The 27,676-nt window shown below is 38.7% G+C and overlaps 1 protein-coding gene across 5 annotated transcripts; it reads right to left on the bottom strand.

Moving 5' to 3' along the window:
• Positions 1-7,966: 7,966 nt before the first annotated feature.
• On the bottom strand, positions 7,967-19,141 carry LOC111587531 (nuclear GTPase SLIP-GC-like). Of its 5 annotated transcripts, none has more exons than XM_055005483.1 (19): positions 18,668-19,139; positions 17,714-17,786; positions 17,484-17,565; positions 16,966-17,078; positions 16,748-16,792; positions 16,595-16,633; positions 16,430-16,454; positions 16,239-16,328; positions 15,785-15,878; positions 12,553-12,769; positions 12,215-12,460; positions 11,248-11,454; positions 10,968-11,143; positions 10,728-10,821; positions 10,563-10,650; positions 10,266-10,387; positions 8,655-8,828; positions 8,411-8,568; positions 7,967-8,141 (listed from the first exon to the last, which is right to left on the bottom strand). In XM_055005483.1, the coding sequence occupies exons 3-19, from the start codon at positions 17,548-17,550 to the stop codon at positions 7,982-7,984; spliced, it is 2,115 nt and encodes a 704-aa protein (XP_054861458.1). In that variant the 5' UTR covers positions 17,551-17,565; positions 17,714-17,786; positions 18,668-19,139; the 3' UTR covers positions 7,967-7,981. The 5 variants fall into 5 exon arrangements, with proteins under 5 accessions (XP_054861458.1, XP_054861460.1, XP_054861457.1 ...); XM_055005485.1 differs by having other exon boundaries at positions 18,760-19,139; XM_055005482.1 differs by having other exon boundaries at positions 18,672-19,138.
• Between the last annotated feature and the right edge of the window lie 8,535 nt (positions 19,142-27,676).

Raw genomic sequence — 27,676 nt, 5'->3', positions numbered from 1 at the left:
TGGTCTTCCTTCGAGTTGCTGTAAAAAGTCAGTCCATCCTGGCCGACTTCAACACCTCTTCATGACAACTTGTTCTACCTCTGACCTGGTGGAAACTCCAGAAACTCGGGAAAACCCATGGAGACTCGAAGAACTCGTGGAGACTCGAAGAACTCGTCGGGCGGGGGAAGGTGTGGTGGGTGGTGGGGGGAGGTGGGGGAGTAGAGGGGGGAGGCCGCCACCCACCTCCCTGCCTACTCTCCGCCCTGACTCCACCCAGACTCCGCCTTGGCTCCACCCATGTGGTCACTTCAGAAACTACGATGACAAAGGGACGACGAAATTATGTTATTTTATCTGATCTGTAGCTCAGTGAGTTAAGGATTTGCCTATGGAGCTGCAGGTCGCTGGTTCAAGACCAGACACTTCTTAAATTTTCTCAAAATTCTGACAAAGACAAAGAAAGAAAACTGCCAGCGGTGGGTCTTGAACCTGTGACCTTCCACTCTGTAGTCACTCTTCTTATCCCCCTGAGCTACTTGCTCAGATACTAGTTCTTCTTTTTTTTGCGCATTTATCATCTACTTTTTGCCATTCTCGAGTTTTTTTTTTTTAAACTCAAGTCTCGACTCGACCGTTTTTCTCAGGAGGCTGGACTTCAGCCTTTGTGCTGGAGGGTGGAACCCTCAGTTCCAAGACTTTCCAAAGCCTCCAGACCTCCCGAGTCCTCAGGACCTGAGCTTTCACACAGTCTGAGGGCTGAAATTTTCTAAGTCCCACAGTAGTTCTCTGTTAGTTTGAACCTTTAGACAGTCTAAGGGCTGAAATTTTTGAAGTTCCTGAGTAGATGTCTGTTAGTTTGAACTTTGAGACAGTCTGAGGACTGAAATCTTACAAGTTCTTGAGTACTTCTCTGTTAGTTTGAAGCTTTAGACAGTCTGAGGACTGAAAACCTAAAAGTTCTTGAGTACTTCTCTGTTAGTTTGAACCTTCAGACACTCTGAGGACTGAAGTTTTACAAGTTTCTCAGTACTTCTCTGTTAGTTTGAACTTTGTGGTTACCAGAAGCCTTAAAACTTGTGACCATGAGTCTTGATTTCACATTTAGACCATCCGAGTTCTTCTCAGACCTTCACCTGTGGGTTTTTTAGAAATCCTCAACAAACTTTGATACTCTTCACTGAACAGTAAAGTTTGTGGAGATCAGAAGGTAACATTAGTTTGATCAATGCCTTCAACTACTAGCAGACTTTATCTGGAAAGCAGTTTTCTGAAATGAGTTCTTAGTAAATCTGTCCACAATCAAACCAAGAACATAGAAAGAGGAAATGTTTGAAGAAACAACTTGATGTTTTCATTTCAGACTAGAAAATGCTTTAAGACCTTGATCTGTTTTTGCTCTTTTTGATCGTTTGTCTCTTCTGTTTAATTTGATCTTGTAAAGTTTAACTGGTGTCTTTTCAAATGTTTTGTCTTTATTTTGATTCTTCTTAAATGTTTACTTTTGGTCTTTTCTCACCTTTTATTCTTTTCTAATGTCTGATTTGATTTCCAAATGTTTTGTCTTTTTAATGTTTAATTGCCGGCTTGTTTGAAAAATTTCCTTTTCATTCCCAATGGTTCATTTTTCAATTAAATCTTTAAGGTTTTTCTTTTTAAATGTTTTACCACCTTTTAATGTTTAATTTTCTTTTTAAATGCTTCATTGCATTTTCTGTTTAATTCCTATTTAAAGTTTTATTGTCTTTAAGATTTAATTTTCTAATTAAACATTTAATTTTTTAATTAGATGTTTTGTCTTTTTAAAGGTTTAATAATCTAATTAAATGTTTTGTATTTTTTTAAAATGTTTAATATTCTTCTTGTTTAATTGTATTTTTTAAATGTTTAATGATCTGAAATATTTCATCTTTAATGTTTGATATTGTTGAAAAAATTTTGTTTAATTTCATAATTACATGTTTTGTATTTTCTGTTTAATTATCTAATTAAATATTGTGTTTAATATAATTTAATTGTATTTAATGTTTAATTTTCTTTTTAAAAGTTTTATTGTATTAAATGTTTTTCTTTGATTTAATTGCTTTTTTAAATGTAGTGTATTTCTTTAATCTTTTTTTCTGTCAAGATTTTAACCCCAATCTTAAAAAAGAAACAAACCCTTAAATCACAATGAAAATACTTCTGTTATCACAATCATGAGTTAGTCAATTATTCAGTTTATCAATTCAACTTTATTTGTTCAGCACCTTTCACACAGATGACGAAACTAAACAAGCAAAGAGAAAAAAACTACACTAAAACTATGATTAAAACTCAAAAACCTTTAAAAAAAAAAAAAAAAAAAAAAAAAAAATTTAACATGGTCATGAAATGTGTTGTGTCCAGGGGATGGAGGGAGTTTATTGAAGTCTTCTTGGGCTCACATGGGAAATCATTTAAAATATAAACTTGATATTCAGTCTAAGGAAACTGGAAACTGCAGAGCGACAGAAGAGCCTACAATATCTCCTGTTTTCTCCTTTAATGAGTCGACTCTTCTTGTGCTTTCAGACCAAAGAACTACAGACTCTTCACAACCTGCTCAAACTCTTGGTACAGGACTTCACCACACAGGTCAAGAAGGTTTCTGTCTCATTTCTACTCTGAAGCTCACCTTCTCCTGCTCAAACTGCTGACAAATGTTTCTGCTGTTCTAAAGTCTGGTCTCCAGAACTTCCTAAAAACTCTCAAAGTCTCTTCTGCTGCAGGTTGCTTTGTAGAACTGTTCCAGAAAACCTCACTAAACCACATGGAGGGGCCTCAAGATAGTCGTCCAAATGAAACCATACAAAAACCAAACTAGCACAACCCAAACGCTAAAGTCTCCTGCAGCCTACCAGAGAACCTCTGAGAACAGAGAATCAGGACAGGAACTCTTACCTTCTGGACAACCAACGTTGGTTCACAAACAAGAATACAGAATGTGTCTGACCAAAAACCTCTGAAGACTCACTACAGCCAAGATAAAGACACAACTCACCTGCACCAAATCCACTAATCACTGCACACATTAGCACCAGGTGCTAACTGTGGCTAAAGAACCACATTTACCAAGACAACTATCCAGTACAAAGCCCTAAAACACACCAAGAAACACATTAAAGATGATTTTACTGCTGGAAGCTGCAAGCCAACACCTAAAGAACAAACTAAAGCAATGGAGCCAAACCCAGATCAGTGGTGAAGGAAAGCAGAGGAAATGTTTGGCTGCAGCCACATAAAGCAGGAAGACACTGAGCTGCTCAGGTGTTCCTGATAACACCAAGCAGCCACCAGGACAGCCAATAGGAACACGGCTTACTGGAAGTCCAGAGGGCTGGGTTAGTGAAGGAAATTTAGTTTAAAGTTGAAGCAGAAAGTTAACAAAGAAAGTTGAAAACCACCTTCTGATACCTGAAATCTCTGAGTTTTCACACAAAGAACGCCTGAACATGTCAAACTGGTTCCATAGTAGACCCATCATTGTAAAAACGTCATAGTATGGTGTGTTGCTCAAAAAACTTTACGACACGGCTGTCTAGGGTCGCCGAGGAGCAACACAAAAACAGGACAAACGCTGGTTTCCAGGGGGTTAGGAGGCTATTTATTTGAAAGAGGAAGTTTACAACAACACATGTGAACAGAAAAATCACAAAGTCTGTCTTTAGTTCAGCTGAAAATATTAGTTTTTGTCTTTTTTATTGACCAGACTTTTCAGGAAGTAGATGAAGAATAATTAAAGCTCTCATGTAGAAGTCCAATGTTGTAGTTTCTCTTAGACCTCAAGGATGTGTAGAAGTCGAAGAAAATGTCTGTTGACACTGTTACTTTTATAATATAATTTTATTACATAAAAAAGACAGCATCTGAACAGGCACCATGGTCTGCCTGTGGAGAGTTTCCCCAGCCAATATGAATCTCCCATTTGAACAAAGGAATCAGGTTACTTTTATAGGTTTAGTGACGTAGGAGGTCACTACATCTGGTTTCTGTTAGAAGTCAAAGTACAGGATACCTCCTCCAATCAAGGCCTTAGGCTCTGTGGGTCTCAAAGACCCCCACTAGTCGAGCTCCTATGCTCTGTTCCATACCATATAAAGAAGCAGGGAGCATCTTCAACCAACCCCCCTTCACTCTACAGCTCCTAAAGAGCTGCACCCATCAAGCTCCTGGAGTGGGAGCCCCTATCTAAACACTGCATTGGGTTTCTGGAACAGAATAACACATTCCATTGTGATGACCCACACATCCCAAGTTCCATATGATAAGCAACAAATATCAGATCAGATACTTCACCAACTTATTTTGGATCCTTGTGGAGAGTTTAATCTTAGAGTTTGTAAAGCTGTTGAGTTTTTAGAGTCACATGGATTGTTTTGACATTTAATAACCGAGTCCTGAAATAAAATTACAGTTGTGGATTTCTGTCATTTAGTCTGGTATAAACAAATAACAGCAGCATAAATCTCAAACGTCATTATGAGGAGTCTGGATTGAGGTTTCTCACTTGATAATGATCAAAACATGAAATTTAGGTTGGTTTAAAGGAATATTCCACCTTAAATCTTTGAATGTTGACCTAAAAGGTTGGTTTCAATTCAATTCAATTTTATTTACAATCTGTTAGTCTGTTTTTGAGGAATGTTGCTAACAGACAGACAGACAAACGTACGCCGATCGTCACATAACTTTGCTGCATTCCTTGACAGAGTAAACATGCCATTAGTGCAAACAACATCAGGCAGTGCACTAAAAGTTTTAAAATTAGCCTCACATGCTGTAAATTACTTGCCTGAACACATACACTACCAGTCAAAAGTCTGGACACGCCTTCCCATTCACTGCTTTTTATTTCTTTGTATTATTTTGTACATTGCAGATGAATACTGAAGATAAACACTTTTCTTTCCAACATAATTCCATGTGGTTTTTTTTTATAGTTCTGATGTCTTCAGTATCAATCTATATTAAATGAAAAGGTGCGTCCAAGCTTTTGACTGGTAGTGTATGTAGTAAAAAAATAGATATTGCACTCGGTATTTTAAAGTCCAGAATATTCATGTTTATAGTCCAATCTGTTTCAGGAACAGGACTGGGCTGAGTTCTTTGTTACAGAGCTGATTATCAATCAAACTGACATCTGGAAGTTTAGTATGTGTTCTGTTCTCTCATACTAAGCAGTTCCATTGTTGTGCAACTTTAACAGAAAATGCAGACTGAGCAAAATAATCTTTCTGAGAGGAATCATACAGCTTCCTCTCTGGTTCCTGTGTGCTCTGGTATCAATGAACTGACTATGTGAGACTGACATTGGTATATTTAACAAAGTTATCAAGGCTGAGGAAGTTATATTTCCTTAGAATTATTTGATAGTTACAAGATTGGATTGGATTTAACTTAACTATTGTCATGAGCATTTACAACAGCATCGTCAGCATATGCTTGAATATTAGCTCTAGAACACGCAGAAGGCAAGTCAGTAATGGATGAAGGGTTAAGAAGAGGGTCTAGTATTGTCTCTTGAGGAATACTGGAGCATAAACAAAGAGCAGAGGTTTAATTCAATCCAGTGGAAAACATCAGAAGAAAAATGGAAGCGATGCCATTTAGAGAGCAGTTGCTGTGATTAACAGTGTCACATAAAATAACAAACCTTGCATGAACTATCATTCTTACAGTGAACATGAAGGCCAGTCAGGATTAGATGTGATACAGCCTGTATGTTCTCTGATAGTTGTGGTTTATGTTACTAAAAATAGTTTGGGAGCACAATCTAGTTTTGTGTCAGGAAGCTCAGTTTTTTGGGGGAAAAAGTCTAGTTTAAGTTAGAATTTAGCAAATCACGGCCATCTTGTGTTCAAAACTGATGTCATGTATTTTACAAAGAAAAAAGTTCAACTATACGTGTACATTTACTCAATGTTTATTAGACTGTAGATCATATCAAATATATTTCGATTAAGAATCAGTTCAGATTAGACATGAAATAAAACAACAACAATATAGTAAACCTGGAAGGAAAAATGATGATTAAAAATTCTTCTCTTAAAATCCTAGTTAAAGTCAAATCAGACCTGCAGTATGAGTTATATTCAAAATGTGTTGGACATCATATCAAAAACATGTATTCATTTAGAATCAGTGTAGATTATAGGCAAAATAAAACAATATAATAAATGATGTTCATTTCCAGTAAGAAGCAGCTGCTTTATTACTTTCATCTGTTTCTCTGCATTTCCAATGTGAGCACCAACATTACCTCCCATTAAGTAAATATTTCTTAAAGGAAAAACATTCAGGTCATTCTTTTAAAAGCCTAAAATCTCTGTTAAATCAAACCTGCAGTCTGAGCTGTATTCAAGGTTCAAGGTTAAAATGACACACATTGATCTAATCCCTGAACCTGCAGTGTTCCCATCCCAATGAACCCACACTAAACTCAGAAAACATGGAAACACAATACTGGAAAACAAGAAAAGAACAGTTCAATCCTTAAAATCTAAATGTTTTGTGGTTTGTACCTTTAAGATGAAAACCAGAACATCGCTGGTCCAAATCCAACCAGGGCTCTTTGCATTTCATCTCTCTCTACTTTTTAAGTTGCCTCTGGACTGGAATCCATTAAATGAAAAAAAAAAACTTCCAAAAATTCTCTAATCTCTCAGCACAAAATTCATAAAAACAAAGTCATAGAACAAATCAAACCAAAGAGTCCATAGAAACCAACTTAATAAAACTGGTTGAGACCAGATCCAGAGTGTCCTGTGTTGAGTCAGTGATTCCTCAGAGATGTTCAGTGGGAGACCAGGACTCTGCTGTTTCTGTCCACTGATGGAAGCTGAAACAGCAACCAGACAGTCAGGTTATATTCTATTATAAATAGAAATAATAAAAAAATGTTATACTTACATTCTAGGTTTTACTCCAGTTGTGATGTTTCTCCATCTGGATTGTCTTTCAGTTCATCGTAGTATCTCCTCACCATCTCAAGTTCAGTTGGAACATCTAAAACAACAAAACACTTACTAGGAATGTGTTGACTTCTTGAACATCGATGGTTTATTTACAGGATACTTAGAGTTCTACATCAATGAGTTGACTTTGAAATGTTCCTGTTACCTGGGATTGAGTTGTCATCTGTCTTCAGTGAGAGCTCAATGGATTCCCTCATGGTTTCCTGCAGTATCTCCAAGATGTCCGTCTAATTCAGAATCAAAATCTCTATCACGTATCACAGAGCCAGATCCCTGAATCTCTAATGAATTAACTGTTGAAATGTGACTCAGAGGCTGACAGACTAGATGAAAGGACTAATGACTCCATACTGTATGTATCTGTCTCTAATTAACAACAATAACTGGTCAGTGGTGACAATTAATGCAGTTTTTAGGAGTTTAAGCACCTTTCAGAAGGTACATTTTCCATCACATGAATAGTGGACAAAGAAATCTGTACTGTAAAACATACTATTATAATATAATATTTAATATTATAAAATGTGACAAACCTTCAAGACAGTCAGCTGGTTCAACGTGACATCTTTAGCCTCCTCAAACATGATGATATTTTCATGCACATGTTTGGTAATAATGTTCCTCATTTTCTCCAGTGAGCCTTTTCCTCTAAACTCTGCTGCTTCTACAATAAAACACAAAAATATTGTCAAACTGAATTTTTATGCACAATAAATGGACATATGCCTTATTACAGTGACAGGTTGTAAACATCTGATCTTCTTCCTTACTTCTGTAGCAGTCCTCCATGATTTCCTCTATTTTCTCTGTCAGACTGTTGTAGATGGTTTTCTTACGCTCCCGGATGATCTTGTTGAGTTTTGAACGATTTTTTCCTCCTTAAAAACAGAACAGGATAAATAGATGAATATTATTTTACACAATATCAAGAAAATACTAAGTAGGTTAATGTTTTTCAGTGTTTAGACTGATTTGGTGGATCTTCTTATGTTTCTCTTGCTTGCTTGCTAATGTACTAATGAACAGGTTGATTCTAGTTTTATCTTTACCTCTGTCTTCAGAAAGTTCAGCTGCAATCCCACATCTTTGTACTTTTGAGTCAGCTCATCTGTGTCAAGTGAGAATGTATCAATGACTCTGCTGATCGGTCCACGTTTTACATCATTTCTGAAATAAGGAGAAGTGTTTCATTAAAACAATATTGATGAGTTCATACTTTAAAATGTGATTTATATATAGATTAATGTATTATATTACATAGTTGTCATTTATGTATGTACTATAGTACATGTTTTATATTCGTAAACAGTACAGTGTAGAATCTGTAATGTTTCATTAACATGTCTTGAAAAGTTTCTACTACAGAGTTCATTCATGGCATTCTTCATTGTTGTAAAATGGGTCGACATCAATGTTCTCATTCAGTCACTTCTTACGGGAAGGTCTTCCTGAATTCCTCATCAATGCTGTTGGTCAGATATGAAGCTAGCTTCATGTTGATGTTTATTTGTTTCCCTTTCTTTGGTTTGTAGACGCCCCCGTTCTCAACTACAGACTTCAGCGTCTTATGAAACCCACCACCACGCACATTTCTCTGAAACAGAAAACACGCAACTTTCAACATGTCCATATATAGTGCAAAATAGGTTGTTTTGATATGATAACAATTCAAATACGTACAGGTTCTAAGATGGACTTCAAGGTTTTGTCACATGAAGTTTTGGATGTTTGAACTCCTTCTTTGAGGCATTTTTCAAACAGGTGGTAAGCCTCTTCCATGGGTTTTCTGACTTTACTGAGTTCACGCCTCATGTTTTCTTCAAGGTCTCTGCACACTTCTGCTTTTTTGCCAACCTAAAATTAAAAACAAACAAGCAATGCATTTATTTAAAGCAAACTGTAAATACTACCTGACTTCTAGCCTTGAACTGGGTCTGTCAATGTCATTCTAGATAGCAGTCTAATCCACTGTTTCAGAGTTTGTTCAGAGTTTTATCTGTTTGTTATTTTGGACCCCAAACTGAGAGTTTGATCTGTTTCCAGACCTGTAAAATGTTGTAATTTCACAGAACTCTTCTGGACAGAGATCTCAGATGTTGTTCCTGGGATCTGTTGAAGTAACTCAGAGCACCACTGGTACCACTACTGCCTTCACTTCTCACATCTTTTATAGTTCTTCTCTCTGCTCTTGGTATCGTTCAAGGTTCTCTTGTTCCTTCTTCTGGTGTCATTTGGGATTGCATCTATCACTACTAATATTTCTGGTTGATTGGTCATCACCAGTTTATCAGTCTGGATTTGGAAGTCCGACAGGATCTTGGCTCGGTTGTTCTCTACCACCTTTGGAGATGTTGTCCATTTTGAACCAAGGACTTCCAGCCCAGACTCGGTGCAGATGTTTCTCTACACTACGGCAGCTGCTTGGTTATGGCTCCATGCATGCTATCTTTCAGGTATGTTTTCTAGATATCAGCCACTTCTTCTATCTGTTGGAGGCATGCCATGCAGAGACTTGTCCTTCCCTGATGTTCCTTCTTCCTCTTCCTCCTCCTCCTCATTATCAGGTTTGTGCTGCCTGAGGTATTCATGTAGCAGGTCATCACAAGTGGCCATTTTCTGGATGTATTCTTTGTTGTTTCATCCTGGATAGAGGCTCTGATGATCATCAGTCCTCGGTCTCCTTCTTTGTGTACAGTCTTGTATGCTGGACTTGGGGTGAAACTCTTCATGCATTGTGAGGAGCTTCCTTATCTTCATGTCAGTGGCCACCATCTCTTCCTTTGGTCAGGTTGTTATACCAATGGTGTATCTGATCACTGGTGGCCTGTATGTGCTGATGACTCATGTCTTGTTCTGTCCATTCAGCTGACTTTTCAGGTCCTGCCTCACTCCATGTAGGTATTTGGCTGTTCCTGACTTCCTTGCAGTCACCTAATAGTTTCCATTTGCCTGTGGTACTCCAAGGTATTTATACCTGAACATCTACTGCTTTGTTTTCTGGTAGTTCAACCCCTTCAGGGGTGATCATCTGATGTGGACCTTTTTCCTCCCAGCAACGTCTGAGCCAGTATGTCTCTTATTGTACTGTTAACATCTGAGGTAAGACTTATCACATTGAGGACCTTGCCTAAGGGCCCATGCTAGATGCCCAGGTTTGCCAAATCTTTACTTAAACTGACTTATGTGTACTGAAACATACTTATTTTCAATGAATAATCTTCTTTTCAGTTTATATTAATAACAATTTTAACAACTGAACCCTTTGAAAAAGGGTTTCATTGCTAATCTTACCACTTCTCCACAGTTGGCCCCACACATCAAAGAGAGAATCCCATAAGCTCCAGACACATAGTTTAATGTCTCTGAGTGACGGTCATTGAGAGTTTGCAAAAAATCCTGTAGTTTTGGTATTTCTGTCAGAAAAAAAGCAGTTTTCTTGGTAAATTCTTAGCTTACATGTGTCACAGTTTCAAAATCCACACAGTCTTCAAGTCTTAAAGTGGTTAATGTACAATAAAACAAAACATGTATTTGAGCAACATGGTATCTGTTACCTACAAATTATTCACATCTGGAGACTTCACCTACCAGTGTCCTCCGGATTTAGACGTTTTCTTTTCAGGAACTCTTTGGAGCTCACTGTGAACACCTCGAGGCAGTCATCTTGGAAGTGTTTCTATAGAAAATAGGGTTAAAGGCATGCTTGCAGTCGTAAACAATCTTAGATTGTTTTTGTCAATCTACAAAACTCACCTTAACTTTGTTTAGTTTGTGGAATTCTTTCCTTACAGCTTCCTTGACTTTCATGTTTCTTTGAAATATGCGAGCATGAACATCAGCTGCTGGACTATGAGAAAAGATGTGATGTGACGGTATTATATGGATCCATTTACTTGCATTTGCTAAGGTTGAGCTCTTGGCCACCACATGCATCAATGTCTTATTTGGGATGTTTTATTTAACAGTGAACTTTTAGCATCTTAATTCACTTACTGATCATCTGGATCTTCAACACGATCAGACTTGGTGCAGATAAAGTGAATTTGCCGACACTGGCCACCATTTCCCATGAGGCTGCAGGTATTCGTCAAGATCTCCCAGGGTTCTTTTTCTGATGCTGCTCGATTGATTTCAGTCACGATCCACACAGTAGAACAATCTCCAACAATCTAAAGGATTTAATAGCATGTTAATTGTTTTGTTAAAGATGCCATTCCAGTTTCCATATAATACAGTAATGTTTAATTAACAGCAGTACATGAGGACCAATTACCTCTTTCCACATTTTGTCTCTGCTCTTGTTCCGGTCTCCGTTTCCAGGAAGGTCCACCAGTGTGACGTGTTGGAGAAGATCATTATTTGGCACCTTGACAGTCACACACTTCACCAGTGGCCAAAAACACCTCGTTCCTTCTTTACCTTCTCCGTCACTGGAGGCACTTCTTGTGTATTTGACTAATCTTGCAGAAAGCTCTTTGGCCTGCAATAAATACAAAGTTACGTTCTACAAGGCAATTTCATTATTCCCTGAAAATGAACGTTAAACATTACCATTTTCATTTATTCAACAAAAATATTAACAGATATAATATTCTATGGGAAAAGTAAATACACTCTTGTCCTCACAAGCTAATCCTGGTTCCTTTATAATAGAAATGCCCTCTTTCAGACATTATTTATTCTTGTCCACCACGCTTTGCTCTAATGTTGTGGCACAACTTCCATTTCATACAATATCTTTCTGACAGTAGACACATACAATTTGACACCACCAGTTCCAGAGTTGCCTTCAGCTTCTGTCAGAAATTTTGGGGTTCTTGGAGACTTTTTTTTGCATCAGTCCTTCTGCTCTTAGCCTGAATTTTCTGGCGGGACCAGTCCTGGACAAACTGCTATTCAGTGAAATAATCTCTACTTGTGGATAACTTTACTTAGAGTCAATAACTTATCATTGCCAGACTCAGCAAACCTGTTTTCTGAAGGCTTTAAAGAGCTCTTTAGATCTTGTAATGATGATATCACACTGCAACAGTGAAGGAAATACTAAACCCTAGATGTTGGAGGTTTAAATAAGAGAGGTTCGATCTCAAATCTGGAATTCCTCAGTCTGATTAAATGGATTTTTAATTTATTGAAATTATTTAAAAAAAAAAAAAAAAAAAAACAAATTAACACATTTCACTCTATCAGACTGAAGGCAATAATTCTTTCTATGAAGTAATAAATCTTTTGTATCTTACTGATTCACATGTCAAAGTCTTCTTCTTGGACTGGAGAAGGTATAGAATTTCTCTGAAATATTTGTTGTCCATGAGGACTTCAGGGGTTTTGTGTTTCCATTCATCTCCATACAGCGCTGACAGCTTTTCAGTAATGTCACGATAATCTTCATCATCATCATCATCATCATTGTCATCATCGTCGTCGTCCTGATGTGCTTTATCTCCCAGAAACTGAAACATTGACCACAACTCATCTTTCCATTCCTAAAAAACAAAGAATAATTATATCTTTGTTTTCCTAAATGGCACGTAGCATAAACAGGAACAGTATTTTTGATATTCACAGCTTGTTTTACCTCAGGTGTAATGAACTCGATGTCTGCTTCGTACATTGAGTTGCGTATGTTTGCCTCCACTTTAATCATGACTGAGGTACAGGCAGTGACACTTCCAGAGGGCAACAGATCTTTCTCTCCAATGATGGCATTTATCAAAGAGCTCTTTCCAGCCCCAGTTTTACCAAAGACACCGACCAGTTCCCTCTTGTCTGTCTCCAAATCATGGATTTTAGTCCTGTTAAGAATCAAAATTAGTTAATTGAGTCATTTGAAAAATATTCAAAAACTAACAATGTGTGTCAAAATGAAGAAGACATCTGTCTGTGACCAGCCTACTGAAGTCTCATTTAGAGGTGGTGATATTCAATGTTTCATTACAAACAGTGTCTCCAACGATGACATGTATGTGAAAGACGACACACATGGAGATAATTATACACTGAATAATTACCAGACTTTGCAATTTCCGCTCAGTTTCCGCCATCTTTCAGTTAATTGTTTTGGTTTTTGGCTCACATACTTTTGAGTCACTCTTAGTCCTCTGAGTGTTTTTCAGATGCAGGAAACATTAAAAATGTGGCCACTTAGCAGCTAGAGACCCAGATGTTGTTTTTGGGAATCATATGTGTTCATGTATATCATGGAAGTCTTGACTTTGTAATGCTACTATAACTCTGAATTTTCTATAATGGAATCATGAAAATCAGTGCATCTGCGTCACGGGAAAACAGCCTTACACTTTTGGTTCATTTTTAGATTGCAGCTCCTCTGGAAATTTGACAGAATCTGCTGGGTCAAAAATATACCAGTGATTACAATTGACTACAGCTGCTGACTCCTCTGAGCCAATTTAAATAGGGTTCATTTTACCCACTCAACAGAAACACTACAGTGGGAAAGTCTGAGGAGTCAAGCAAAGACCAAAAAGTAAATCCTTGATATGAATAGGTCAGAAAGTCACTTGGAGCCATTTCAATGCAGCTTCAGATCCCAAAATCATCTGTTTGTCAGTACAAAGTTCATGGTCAGTTGTGTTCTGCCACCATCAGGAAGAAAACACAAACTATCACCTGCTGCTGAGAGACAAATAGTCAGGATGGTCAAGAGTCAACCAGGAATCATCAAAAAGCAGGTCTGAATGAGTGAGAAGCTGCTGGAACACAGCTGTCAGTGTCCACAGTGTTTGACATCAACATGAGCTGAGAGGATCCATGAAGAAGGAAGTTCTTCCTCTAGAAGCAGAACCTTAAAGCTCCACTCAAGTTTGCAGCTGATCACATGGACAAAGAAAAGGTCTTCTGGAAGAAAGTTCTGTGGTCAGATGGAAGGAAAAACTGAGCAGAAACATGTTTGCAGGAGAGAAGGTGAGACCTTTAACCCCAAGAACACCAAACCTACCATCAAGCATGGTGGTGGCAGTATCATGGTCTGTGGAACTAGAGATTTACACAAAGTAAATGGAAAAAGGAAGAAGAAGGATCACCTCCACATTCTTCAGGCAAACCTAAAACCATCAGCAGAAGGTTGATCTTGGACACCGGTGGTTAAGAAATGGTTCAATGAGACTACAATGAAGGTTTTAGACTTGCATTCCCAACACTGATCAAGAGCAGTAGTCAAAATACCACCAGAAGCTTGTGGACAGAAACCAAAACAACCTAACTGTTATGGTGCGTGGGGAAATGCGAACCCAAAGGTGAGAGTACACAGAGCAGGCGACAGGCACATTGAAATGAAACAGATTTTATTAACAACTAAAAGAACAATGCCACTCAGGCATGGGGGTCTGAATGAGGGTCAAAAAACAAAACAAAAAGTGTCCCACATGGGGGAGGCGGCTCCACACACGCCACATTAGTCCAAAAAACAAAAGTCTACAATCACACTGGCAGGCAGGCCAGGCAGACTGGGTTCTTCCAGGGACGACCCGAGGCCAGGTCGGGCAAGCAAGACCGCTCCAGCGGTCGGGTTGGGGGCCGGACCGCTTCAGGACTGGCGAGGAGTCAAGCTCCTTCAGCGCAGTCGAGGTGGCATCGACCCCCTCCGGGACAGGTGAGGACTCGGCTCAGAGCTCCTCCTGGATGGGAGAGGGCTCGGCTTGGAGCTCCTCTTGGACGACTGAGGCAGCGTCAGCGTCATCCACCCCCTCGGAGAGCGGTGAGGCAGCGTCGGCATCGTCGGCATCGTCGGCATCGTCGGCATCGTCAACCCCCTTGGAGATTGGTGGGCCAGCGTCGACCCCCACGGGAACAGGTGAGGCAGCGTCGACCCTCTCAGAGACTGGGAAAAAAAGGTTCCCATGATACAGAGGGGCTCTGACCAGCCCCACAGAACCAAAAACAAACTCAGCCAGAGGGAAACTGCTCATTCCCGGCTGCAGCGGCTGCAGAGCACAGACCGCAGATTGCTCCGCCACGCTGTCAATCAGTCTGCCCACCCACGCCAGCAGGTCGACGGCAGACTCATAAATCTGGCGATCCAAGAGCAGCAGCTCTGGGCAGTCAGCCTGGAGAATTTGCGGGTGGGCTGGCATGGGTTTTGGGCTGCTCTGCGCGCTCTCTGGGTTCTTGTTTGGTCAGATTATTCTGATAAGGTGTGTGGAGAAATGTGAACCCAAAGGTGAGAGTACACAGAGCTGGCGGCAGGCAAATCGAAATGAAACAGGTTTTTATTAACAACCAAAACAACAATGCCACTCAGGCCAAAAACTCATTACAAGTGAGGGAGGGGGGAAGGCAGGGTCCTGGGGGTGGTAATTGAGGGGGCACACGCCAGCGCTCACGGCATGCAGCAGGGCGCGGCTGCGACAGCCAGAGATGACGCCAGGTCCTCTTCGGGGAGCAGGCCGACCAACCAGGGCAGTCCGGGTCGGGGGGAGGTCCATGTCCTCCCTCTAGAGGACGGCTGGGGGGAAAGCAGGCTGCTCCAGTGGCTCAATGCTGCGCCGTCATCTTAAAGCGACAGAGGCAGTATGATCCGACACTGCCTACAATGCAGCGCCAGTCTTTATAGTGGATCGATGAAGAGATGAGTTGCAGGTGTGCTGCTCCTGCAGCTGTTCTCATTCATGCTGATCACCTGCAGCAGTCGTCACACTAACTTAAGTCAAAGTGGCCAACATGACATTTAGCCAAATATTTACATTGCTGTATGTATATTTTTGACCCAGCAGATTTCCAACAAACTCTTTCTGTTCTCTCTATGGATCTGGTACATGGTCAGCTGTAGACCAGGAAAACTTAATCCTCACCTCAGGAAAGCATTGAGCTTTGTGTTGTCTTGGTGATGAAGTCTTGCAAGGACTGATCCCATGATGTTTTTCACATCAGACAATATGACTGCTTCTGTTGGTGTAAAAATAATGAACTATTTAGATAGAAACGTGAACCAGTTTATCCAGTTATTGCACAGAGTCGTGAACCTTATAAAAAGAAGGAAAGAAAGAAAGTGTTATGTAACAAAAGTGAAACATGAGAGGAATTTTCTCTACAAAGTAAATGTAGGATGCCTCAGAGTGGATCATACTTTGGCTACTTCCAAAATGAATTTAATATCTACATATATTCATGCTGTTGACTGTTTAAATGTGATCTTTTTAAAGTGCTTCAGACATCAGAAAGTCAATGAGAAAATATTTGCTTTGCAGAGAAGTTTAACCAGAAATCAGCTGTTGGTTGACATTGTTCAGAAAGAGATGGAATTACCTGTGTATGATTGCCTTTCATTTTCACGTTGTCGTTTATTTGGTGATTTCCATTTGCTGGATTCTCCCTGAAGATCCAACTTTCTCTTTCCTGATTAAAACAAAACAGTTAGGTTAGTTTCCTGTCCTCTGTGTCTACTTAGGAGAATCATTTTTTATATTTTATAATAAATAAGAGGCTGCATATCTCACCTTGAGCACTTGTTGATGGCAAAACCTGAACATGAATATAAACTGATTGTTAAACAAAATTTAATCAAGAAACCTTACACATATTGTAGATGTTTACATGACTTTGTACTTCTGCAGTCCAGAATATCAGCACGTCCACTCATCACATGTAAAATTCATCCTTACCTGAACTGAATCAGCTGCTTCTTCATGCTTCTGTTGACTCTGCAGATATCATTTAACACAAGTGCAAAGTCATGGAAAAGTTTAAGCAGATAATGAAAATCTAATTTGTTTAATAAATCCTGTCTAATCAGTATAAAACTGTAATTAACTTACTGGAACAGGAGAATCAGCTGCTGCCTGATTTAAGTTTTGTTCTTCCTGACGACAAAAAGATCATCAAAAGTCCTTGTAAATAATATTATTGTCAATGAGATATTCTAAACTTTTATCAATAGACACCATCATAATTTGAACAGCAAGCATCTACATTAGTGAGATTTATGACACCAAACGTTGAAGTGAGCAGAATATCTTCAGATGCAGAACATTACCTTTAACTGCCTGAGTCTCTTCTTGAATTTTGCTCTTGGTCCCACTTCTGGGATCAAATCTTTAATGTCTTGATCATCAAGATCATACAGACTCTCCTTGTCCATGCTATGATCTGTAGTTAAGATATTTAGTTAAATCTTTGTCATACATAAATAAACATTATTTTCAAAGTGCTGCAGAAATCTATCCCATAAAGCAGTGAAACATGTGGACATGGCTGTTAATGTTTCAGTGGCTGTATGAGCTGAATGCATCTTCATTCTCTTGTACTGTAACTTTATTTAACAGCCTCCAAGAAGCTCCAGCAAAGCTCATGTCTCTGCTTGTTCTGTGTGATAATGTTCAAATGTTTTACTATCAGTATTTTTGTTCACACACAGATGAGAACAATAGAACCAGCAGAACAATGCTGCAGCATTTTTATGTCTGTATTAGTACATGTTATGTTTCATTACTGGCAGATCACATCAATAATGAATAATACTGTACAAAGCAATGATATATGGTAATACTTTACCTTTAAATCTATCAATGAGCTCACTGAGACCCCATTCAGTCAGTTTGTTACAAACAAAGTCATCCATGACCAAGAACAGGAACTGAAAGATAAATTAAAATGTTGTAATCAATCATTACTGCTCAACATTTCAGAATGCTGTGATTAATTATCCCTTAACTGCATTTACATGGAGCTTATATAGGAAGATGAATCAGCACTGAGTTGTGATTGAAGGTTAGATGGTTCACCTGATATTGAAGGTAATGCAGACCAGAGCAGGTGAGGAGTTCAGGAGGGAGACGTCAGTAGAGAGACACAGACCTGCAACAGGCAGCCAAAGACACGAGGAAAAAATACAGCAGCAAAAGTTCAGGAACAACAGGAGGTCAAGAACAGGAGAGTTCAATAAAAAAGGCTGGAAAGGTACAGATCAGACGACAAAATAAACTCTATGAGAGAAGCAGCAGGAATAAACCTACAGTCAGAGGCTGACCAGGAAATGAACCGATGAGCAGGAAATTTATGGTTTATGACGTGATAGTAGAAGCGGTTTATTCTCTGCAGACTGCACCCCCGAGCTTCCTCTATTTGGTCTCACAGCAGGTTAACAATTAACTGCAGCGCACAAACTTTTCACACACGTTATTAGTCAGCGTTTCCTCTACATTCATTCAGCAGCGATGGACCGCCACTCCTTCAAATTTCTTTCTTTTCTTTTTATTTATTTATTTTTTTTATTGTCGCTCATACACCACCGCTGCATGTCTCCACCTTCACAGCAGAGTGCTGCACTGGGTTGGGCACTCAGGTAAACTACAGATAATTATCTTGTTCTCAGTCTCTACTCTTTGATACGTCGGGTTAATACGACGTTAACGTCGCGAGAGCGCGGGCTTGAAAGTGACGTCACGTCCAGCATCCAGGTACCAGGTCAGAGAGTCAGAGGAGTGTCGTCTGGGAAAATAGGGCAGCGACTTACCGGAGAAAAGTTATTAGCTTAAGATAACTCATAACAGATTTTACAAGTTCAACAGACAGGTGAAGTGGGCCCACGTTCAATTAATACTGCTAACCGAACAAAGAAAAGAAAAAGCCGGCTAATATAACAGTTACCCGGGTAGACCGGTAGGTGAGGAGAGCGCAGCGGCGGACTTCCGCACAGTATAAGACAAGATGGCGGCTACTCGGACAAGAGTACTCACTCACAGTAGAAGTTAATAGGGCGGTTCTTTGAGCAGGAGTAATCTCGGACAGTAGAAGTTAATAGGGCGGTTCTTTGAGCAGGAGTACTCACTCCTCTGCAGACATGAATTCACAACGAGATGGGTCCAACCTGATGAGTAGACGGTCTCCTCCGCTCCGTCCAGAAACGCCGCCCAGACCGAGGCAGACCGATGCAGGCTCGTCGCTCGCAGTTTGTCTTTTGAAAAGGCCGGCAGGCGCGGGCCGTTTCCTCCCCAGAACTTTCCTCTCACAGCCGACCGGGGTAGCGTCTCTCTGCCGCACACAGGAACCAGCCTCGGGTGCTGCCTTGGCTCACAAAGCGCAGGTCTTCCCCTGGATCCTCGCCGTCTCTCCTCTCCCGTTCCGCCCGGCAACTCCCGTTCTTCTCTCCCCTCTTCACCTCCGGAGTCTCCGCGCCACTTCCAGCGGCTAATCCAATCGAGTTAAAGTCAAAAAAAAGTTAGAAAGTCCCCATTTCTCATGGTGCGTTCAAGGTGAACCGGAAACTATTATTCACCAATACCTTCATTCTAAGTAATACATACGATTGGATCTTAATGTCGGCACAGGAATACACAAAGTACAGCAAATACACTAAGTCAACCGAACATTTGCATGAGGAAATAAACAAAGATAATACTGGGTCAAATGAACATTTACAGGAAGAACTGAAATAAAAATAATAACCCAGGGGTTACACACACACACACACACACATATATATATATATATATATATATATATATTCAATATTAAAATTCAGCTCATTCTTTTCACAGATTTTATCATGAATTGAATTTTTTTTTTAAAAACTAAATGTCGGGATGTCAAGTACAAAATAAAATGATCGAAATCAAGAAATTATTTAAAAATTGACAGTATTTATTACTTAGTCAAGTTTTTGTTTACAACAACAACAAAAAGACAAAAACGCCATAGTATAGTATGTCATCAGAAAAGACACAACAGGCCACACCTGTAGCTCAACAGGTTGAGCAGGTGACCCATGAACAGTGATTACAGTCACTGATGCTGTGGTCATGGGTTTGACTCCAACTCATGGCCTTTTACTGCAGTTCCATTCTTCTCCCCACTGACCTGTCTTCTCAATGCTATCCTGTCAATAAAGCTATAAAAATGACAAAAAAAGTCACAGTACACTATTCTTAAATGGAATGCTCGACTTAAATTTACAAAATGTTTCAGTTTCATTTGATAAAAACACTGTGATGAGCTTTTAGTTGTTTCCCACTAAAACCATATTAACACCAGTGAATGTGACTCTGCAGACTCCAACCAGTCATGTAAAATTAAACTTAGATTTTGGTGCGATAATAATGTGAGTAGAAACCATCCCTGCTTTGTTTTAGAAAACTCCAATGGCTAGGACAGGACGGCTAAAACTTTAACGTTGAATTCTCTGTTGTCTGCTTGTGGGGATTTCTTTTAGCACAGTATGATTTTTAATGTTTTTTACAACAAAAATCCATTGCTGCTAAAAATGCAGCTCAAACTTCAACCTCTGCAGACAAAACAATCTACACTAGTTAACTTTATGTTCTTAAATAATAAATCATGAGGAAAACATTTGTTGATGCTGGTTTATATGAAACTGCATCAAAGACTAATCATTACTGCCGACAACAATAATCATTAAAACATGAATAAAACACATATTGTGGCTCCAATGATCAGTGCTCAACACTCACTGTCCAGTTCTGAATAACAGAAATATTCCATATGCGATGTTAAGGGACGTGATGGAAGTTTTAAATCAGAAATAAATCCTGATGTAGTTCCCTTAAAGGAGCACTAGAGGGCAGTCAGCATCCAGTCTTTCTCTCCTCTGTCACAACACGGAAACTCCCAAATCTACAGATCTCTGCTGAGTCCCACTGAAACCCTGAACTGATCTCAGAGGTTTGATCTCATTGTGCTCATGGAAGCAGCGACTGTCCACGCTGTCCGTGCTTCATTATGAGCTTTAATTAAAATAAAAGTAAGAGCTATTTTCAGCAGCAAGAGCAGCTTCATGTGTAAATTTAGTTAAACTTCACAATCAAATCATCTCAGATAAGTTTTAGGATCAAAAAGCCAGAAGGCTGAAGGAGCTGCTGTTTATTCTGGAGATTTTGTGATGAAAGAAAAGTAACACAACAATAAGACCAACGTTCACATGCTGGGTTCTTCCTGACCTCTGGAAGTTTATTAAAAACAGCTATTTTCAACTACGGACCACAGATTTTTACTTCGTCTTTCAAACAAATATGCACATACAAAAAAAATCTTTTTTGTAAACTTTGTGAAACTCTGAACAACAATTTAGATTTGTCTAAAGGTTTGGTTTTATTTCTCATCTACAATTCCTATAAATAAAACATGACGACCTTTAAATTTACACAACAGGACAAACATTTGAAAGCAACTTCAAGTTCTGTTCACAGTGTCTTTCCTAAAAAACAGCATGAATTCTATGGATTCTGGGATGTATTTATGATCAGACTTAACTTTCATTGATGTGCACCACTTTCCTCAGTTTACCTTCAGGTATACATTGATGATACCAGATAAGTGCTGAATAAATGTTAATGGAAGAAAAAAAAGGTCTCAGTTTTAGAGCTGAGAAGATTTACAAGACCTCAGTGCTAAAGTTAAAAAAAAAAAAAAAAAATCAATTTGCATTATTCACTCTAGCTCTTTGGCTTTTGAGAATTTGCTAATCCATGCTAATGTGATCTTTTTCTCAGCAGTAGAAGCTAGATATTTAGCTGCTGTTACTGCTGACCAAGAGGACAAACTGACTGATGGAAAACAGTCCAAAGAATTAGTCTGATCCTGATAATATGAGGTAGAGTGAGACATTCAATCAAGGCTGACAATGGGATGAAAATATGGAAAATAGAAGAGAGGACAGAGCTTTGCTCTACCCATTCTTTAGGAAAACTGATGATGTTAATTACAGAAACAAGACACTAAATGACAAAAACGAGACAGAAAATGACAAGAACAAGACACAAAACAAAAAAAAACAACACAGAGAATGTCAAAAAGGAGACACAAAAGACATAAAGAAGACAGAAAACAACAGAAACAAGACAGAAAATGACAAAAACAAGACACAAAATGACAGAAATGAGACAGAAAACTACAAGAACAAGACACAAAACAACAAAAACAACACATAAAACATCAAAAACGAGACACAAAAGTCATAAAGAAGAAAGAAAACAATAAAAACAAGACATAAAATGACAAAAAAGACAGAAAACGACAAAAACAAGACAGAAAATTACAAAAACAAGACAGAAAATGACAAACGAGACAGAAAATGACAAAAACAAGACACAAAACAACAAAAATGAGACACAAAACAACAAAAACAAGACACAAAAGACATAAAAAAGACAGAAAATGATAAAATCAAGACATAAAATGACAAAAAGAAGACAGAAACGAGACAGAAAATGACAAAAACAACACATAAAACATCAAAAATGAGACACAATAGACATAAAGAAGATAGAAAATGATAAAATCAAGACATAAAATGACAAAAAGAAGACATAAAATGACAAAAAGAAGACAGAAAACAACAGAAACAAGACAGAAAATGACAAAAACATCATCAACAGGTTATTATAACATGTTGTGGGACACGTTCCATGAGTAATATTTATTATTTAAAATATGTTGATTGAAAAATGTTCCCACAATTACAAGAGATATCAATGAAAAAATAAAACCAAAACAAAAGAGATTTAAATTAGATTCTAACTGTTTTATTAGAGATTCAGTTTGGTCATCAGGGGGACAAGAGAAAAATGACATTTTAGGGGGAACTCCAGACTTATTTGGTATTTTAAAATATTTTCAAACATTCTTTTCTCCTAGTTTTTATAGATTTCGTCTCAGGACAAGAACATTCACACAACTACTGCATGTTTTAGGATTTTCTACATGGATTACTTGAAATTTGATGGATGGGATGTAAAATGTCCTCCAGTTCTGGAATGAGCCTCATAGATTACATGAATCATCCCAATCAGCATTTGAAAGCACCATAGATGATGTGTTTGGTGAGTTGATTTGCCTTATTTTTCTCTTCAAATTCCTAAAATTAACCAAAAAAGTAACTTCTGTGAGTTTTTTCTTCAGGCTCAGTGACCTACAGCGAACCTTCAGCCTTTCTGCTCCAGGGTGTTCCTGGTCTCTGGCTTCAGCCCAGCCTCTGTTAACATCACCTGGTTGCATGATAATAACACAGAGCTGTGGAACTACAACACCAGCGAGGTCCACAGAGGCCCAGATGGAAAGTTGAACATCCAAAGCAGCCCATCCGTCTGTCCCAGGTGGACTCCTTACCTGGTGGAGTCCTCACCTGCAAACACCAGCCTGTCCCTGAATATGTCCAAACCAGGCAGCGGAGCATCCACACCTTGTTGGACATGAAATGTAAAAATATTTCACACAATAAGTCACTTAGCTACTGCGTCATTTTTTAAACATTTTAAATCGTTGTAATTCTTCTCTTGGTGGAACTAAGTCAGTGTAATAAATGACTGACTGGTTGAATTTTACTTCCTTCACAGACACATTGGAATTCTGCTTTCTTAGATGACGTCCTGCTAATATCTGTGACGGTACTGGTGTGGAAAGCTGGTATGTGGTTTTATTTTCAGCCTTTTATTCTGCATCTCCGTCATCTATAGTGTCATGGTTAAGGTAAGATCCAGCAGTAGTCATTCTTCCAGTCCAATTTGTCATGTCACTCATTTGGTTTTCTTATATATCTACGGCTTCAAATCAAGAATATTCTAAAATAATATCATCATTTGGAATATTTTAATCATATTTTTATATTTTTTACTCTACGCAAAATCGATGCTGTGACATTCTCTGTTTTTTCCCTTTTAGACTAAATGATGATGACCACCGAAAAGATCCCAATTTATGAACCAAATATCAACTTTTGAGGAATTTTTTGACTTTAATGACTTGAATTATTATGTTTAGTGTAATAGGATTAAAATATCCATTTCTTTTGGGGTTTTAGTTGTGCATGTAAGAGGAAATGCAACAAAAATAAATGTAAAAAAATCAATAAAACGACTTCTGTGTAATGACTGCATTTTGTCTCACTACTAGATTCATTGATTCTTGCTGTAAAAACATATATAATAATTAAAATTCTTACACAAGAGTTGTCTTAATTTGCCTCACTGATGATGCTTTGTGTGAATATTTTACAGTTTTTATTCTCAACACTCCTGCATTACTCTGACTAACCATAGGAGTGAGACAAAGCTCCATGTGCAGCAGCTGTAGTGAACTCTCACCTATAGAGTCATTTAAAGACGCTGACAGATGTGGCTTTACAGTGGCAGAGGTTTGGTACAGAGGCGCAGTGACTCGATGGCACAGAGACTGTTTCTGTATATCTTCCCTTTTCCATACATGCAAACACAGAGTTCCTGTAAATCTGTGCACACGTTGTCTTTGTGTGTTTGTGTCTGCATTTGTGTACATTGTGGGTTTATAGGAATTCACATCTGGGAGGGATGACACCGAGCACATCAGGGCTTCTATTGGCTACCTCCGGAGTGATCTTGTGCTGCGTGTGCCCTGATTGGCTGGGGACCCCGTGGCAGCCGGCCCAAATCTGTGACGCTGTTGCTGGGATGGAGTCACAGCATGCTGCTGCCAGTCCAAGTGCCAAGGGGCCGGCAACGGGGGAAGCAGGGCATGGAACCCAGCAGGCTGCCTGAGAGCGTCTCCCTGTCTGACACCTTCATACCCTCCCATCCCCTCGGGCCAGGAGCCCTCCCTCCAGGTCCTGGATTGACCCCTTTCATGTGTCCACACAAACCAGGGAGAACTTACAACCAAACTTTGTGGTACCTGAACTACCGAGGCTGACAGCACCGAGCAGGTCCAGCATTAAATGTGTTACTGAACATGCAGCAGTGATGAAAAGGACACGATTAATCAGTTTAAATCTGGAAAAGAAGATTGAGCTTGTCTTTAAAATAAAGCTTTGTCTTGGTGAAGCAGGGTGTTGAGCATTCAGAGCTTCCTGAAACAAGGTCATGTATGGAAAGAGAGAAGAATGAGTACATTTTATAACATTTTATTCATTAGAGAACATTACAGTATTATCACTGATTTCAATGCAGGAACCAGAGGTTATATTCATCCTTGTTTTTCTTTTTAAAAGCTATTTATTTTATTTTATTCTGAAAATCATCAACCAAATCTACAGTCTTATAGTATGGGTGGATGATTAAACTACTAAACTGAAATAATGATGGGGAAACAAACCCTGATACAACCCTCATCACTCCACCCTAATGTAAAACCTCTTAATCTGAGTGTTTTATTTCTCCTTCTTATTGTGGAAGAAACAAACAGGATTAACAACAGTAAATCCACCAACATATATAGCCTTCAAACCCCACAGTGACCAGAGGCCAAACACACAGTCCAACCATAGCAGCTACATCATTCCACAGACTGTCCTTAGAAAAGGTTATTTGAGGAAACAGCCTGCAGTTGTGTTTCCCTGTAACAGCGCCCTCTAGTGGCTGCAGTGATTAAAACAGAGACACAGCATCAGACAGAGGAGCAAAGAGAGCTGATGCCACAAGGAGACACCATGTCCACACAGGGAGGAGGTCGGGGCGGATGGTGAGGTCAACAAAACACATTTCAGATTTTAACACAGCAGACATCATAACTGTTCCATAACTTTAAGATCATTTTAACCCAAACCCCGAAAGAGCTCTAAACCAAATAAAGTCGATTTCTGGACGTAAAGGGACAAACAAATCTACATGGTTCACACTGAGAGTCTGCTGATGCTCTGGTGAATCTGCATACGCCTCAATCAAATCAGTGCTAAGAAATGTCAGCTCTGCTATCAAGCAGAAAGGATAAAAGGGAAAAAGACACGGATACAAAACACATGCATGACTTTAGCATGTGACCTCAAAGACAGGACAGAGAAGATCTCAGAGGAACATTCTGGTTCACACATTCCTCTCTGGTAAAAACACGTATGAAGAACAAAAGTGATTCTAAATGAGGAAAAAATCAGAATGCATCATAAATACTTACAAAAACATGAAGAGTCTGAACATGCAATCAACCGTTTTCTGTAAATTCTAATTTTTGAGGGTTTTGGAATCCCTGATTACATATTCACTATAAAATCTGCTGTTTTATAGTAGATATTGGTGTGCTGCCTCAGGGCTGTAAGGGCACAAAAACACCAAAATCTTCTTTAGAACATATGATAAATAGAACAGGGAGAAAATACAGTATATGCCTGAAAAACACACATAACAAACATACAAACTACAACTTCCATTTCTATGTTATTTGCACATTTCCACATTTCATTTAAGCATATAAACCAGTGGAGGGAAAATAGATGAAGCTTTTCAAGAATGTTTTACCACACAATGACAGTTGCAGTATTTGTTTTTATGGTTTGCATCACAACTTTTACATAATTTCTCGAAAAATTTAAGAGAAGGCAGCAATATCTGTATGAGACTTGCATAAATTCATGTATGTATGTATGTGTGTATGTATGTATGTATGAATGTATGAATGTATGCATTTATGTATGTATGCATGTATGTTTGCATTTATGTATGTATGTATGTATGAATGTATGAATGTATGCATTTATGTATGTATGCATGTATGTTTGCATTTATGTATGTATGTATGCATGTATGTATGTATGCATGTATGCAGGCACACTACCTTGCAAAAGTTTGGGGTCACTTAGAAATGACCTTATTTTTGAAAGTTACTTCAAATCACAGAGGCAAAAAAAATAAAGATGATGGAGCAGATTTGGGAGGAAGTGAAGTCATCACAGAACAGGAAGGAGACGAAAGAAAATGCAAAGAATGTACGAGAGAACTGATGTTCACCAGCGAACAAAGACGCGTTACTGTCCACATGTTCCACATGTTTGCATGTGTGGATGTTCAGTCACCTGCAAACATGTGGAACAAATGACAATAACACGTCTTTGTTCTGGAAAATTAACAAGGAAACAGATGAGGATTGTCAACAACATTAGATGATGGAAAGTTAAAGAAAAAAAGAAGAAAGTCTATTTAAAATCTGTCGACCAAGGAGGAAAACACTAAAGGGATGATAGGTACACTACTGTTTAAAGGTTTAGGGTCACTTAGAAATTTCCTTATTGTTGAAAGAAAATATTTTTTTTCAATGAAGATAACATTAAATGAATGATAAATCCAGTGTAGACATTGTTAATGTGGTAAATGACTATTGTAGCTGGAAACAGCTGATTTTTAATGGAATATCTCCATAGAGGTACAGAGGAACATTTCCAGCAACCATCACTCCTGTGTTCTAATGCTACATTGTGTTAGCTAATGGTGTTGAAAGGCTCATTGATGATTAGAAAACCCTTGTGCAGTTATGTTAGCACATGGATAAAAGTGGGAGTTTTCATGGAGAACATGGAATTATCTGCATGACCCCAGACTGTTGAACGGTGGTGTATGTATGTATGTATGTATGTATGTATGTATGCATGTATGCATGTATGCATGTATGCATGTGTTCATCCATGTATGCATGTTTTTGTAATGCCAAATAATCAATAACATGCATCTAATAAAAACATTCTAGCAGTATAGCACTAAAGGGCCTGGTGTAGCTCAGTTAGAACTCACTATTACTGAGGAAATGAGTGTGCATTTAAATACAGAGCAGTTTCCTCACCATAAGGAGGAATGCTGACGTTCCTTCCATCTATAAAAAGTCCGTGTCTGTTTCTTGTGAGCATTGGTTGACAATAAAGTAGAAACACTGACCAAATCCACGTGTTCTAACTGCACAGTGTCACCCTGAGGAAAAGACAATAAAGATCATTTATGTGCTTACTCATCCATGTGCATTGTCTATATTTTTTCTATCAATTCCAGCTTGTTAAAAAGTGG

The sequence above is a fragment of the Amphiprion ocellaris genome, chromosome 19 (genome assembly GCF_022539595.1).
Source record: "Amphiprion ocellaris isolate individual 3 ecotype Okinawa chromosome 19, ASM2253959v1, whole genome shotgun sequence".
NCBI lineage: Eukaryota > Metazoa > Chordata > Actinopteri > Pomacentridae > Amphiprion > Amphiprion ocellaris.
Note: the sequence above shows the minus strand (reverse complement) of the source record. Positions and strands in the feature narration are given on the sequence as shown.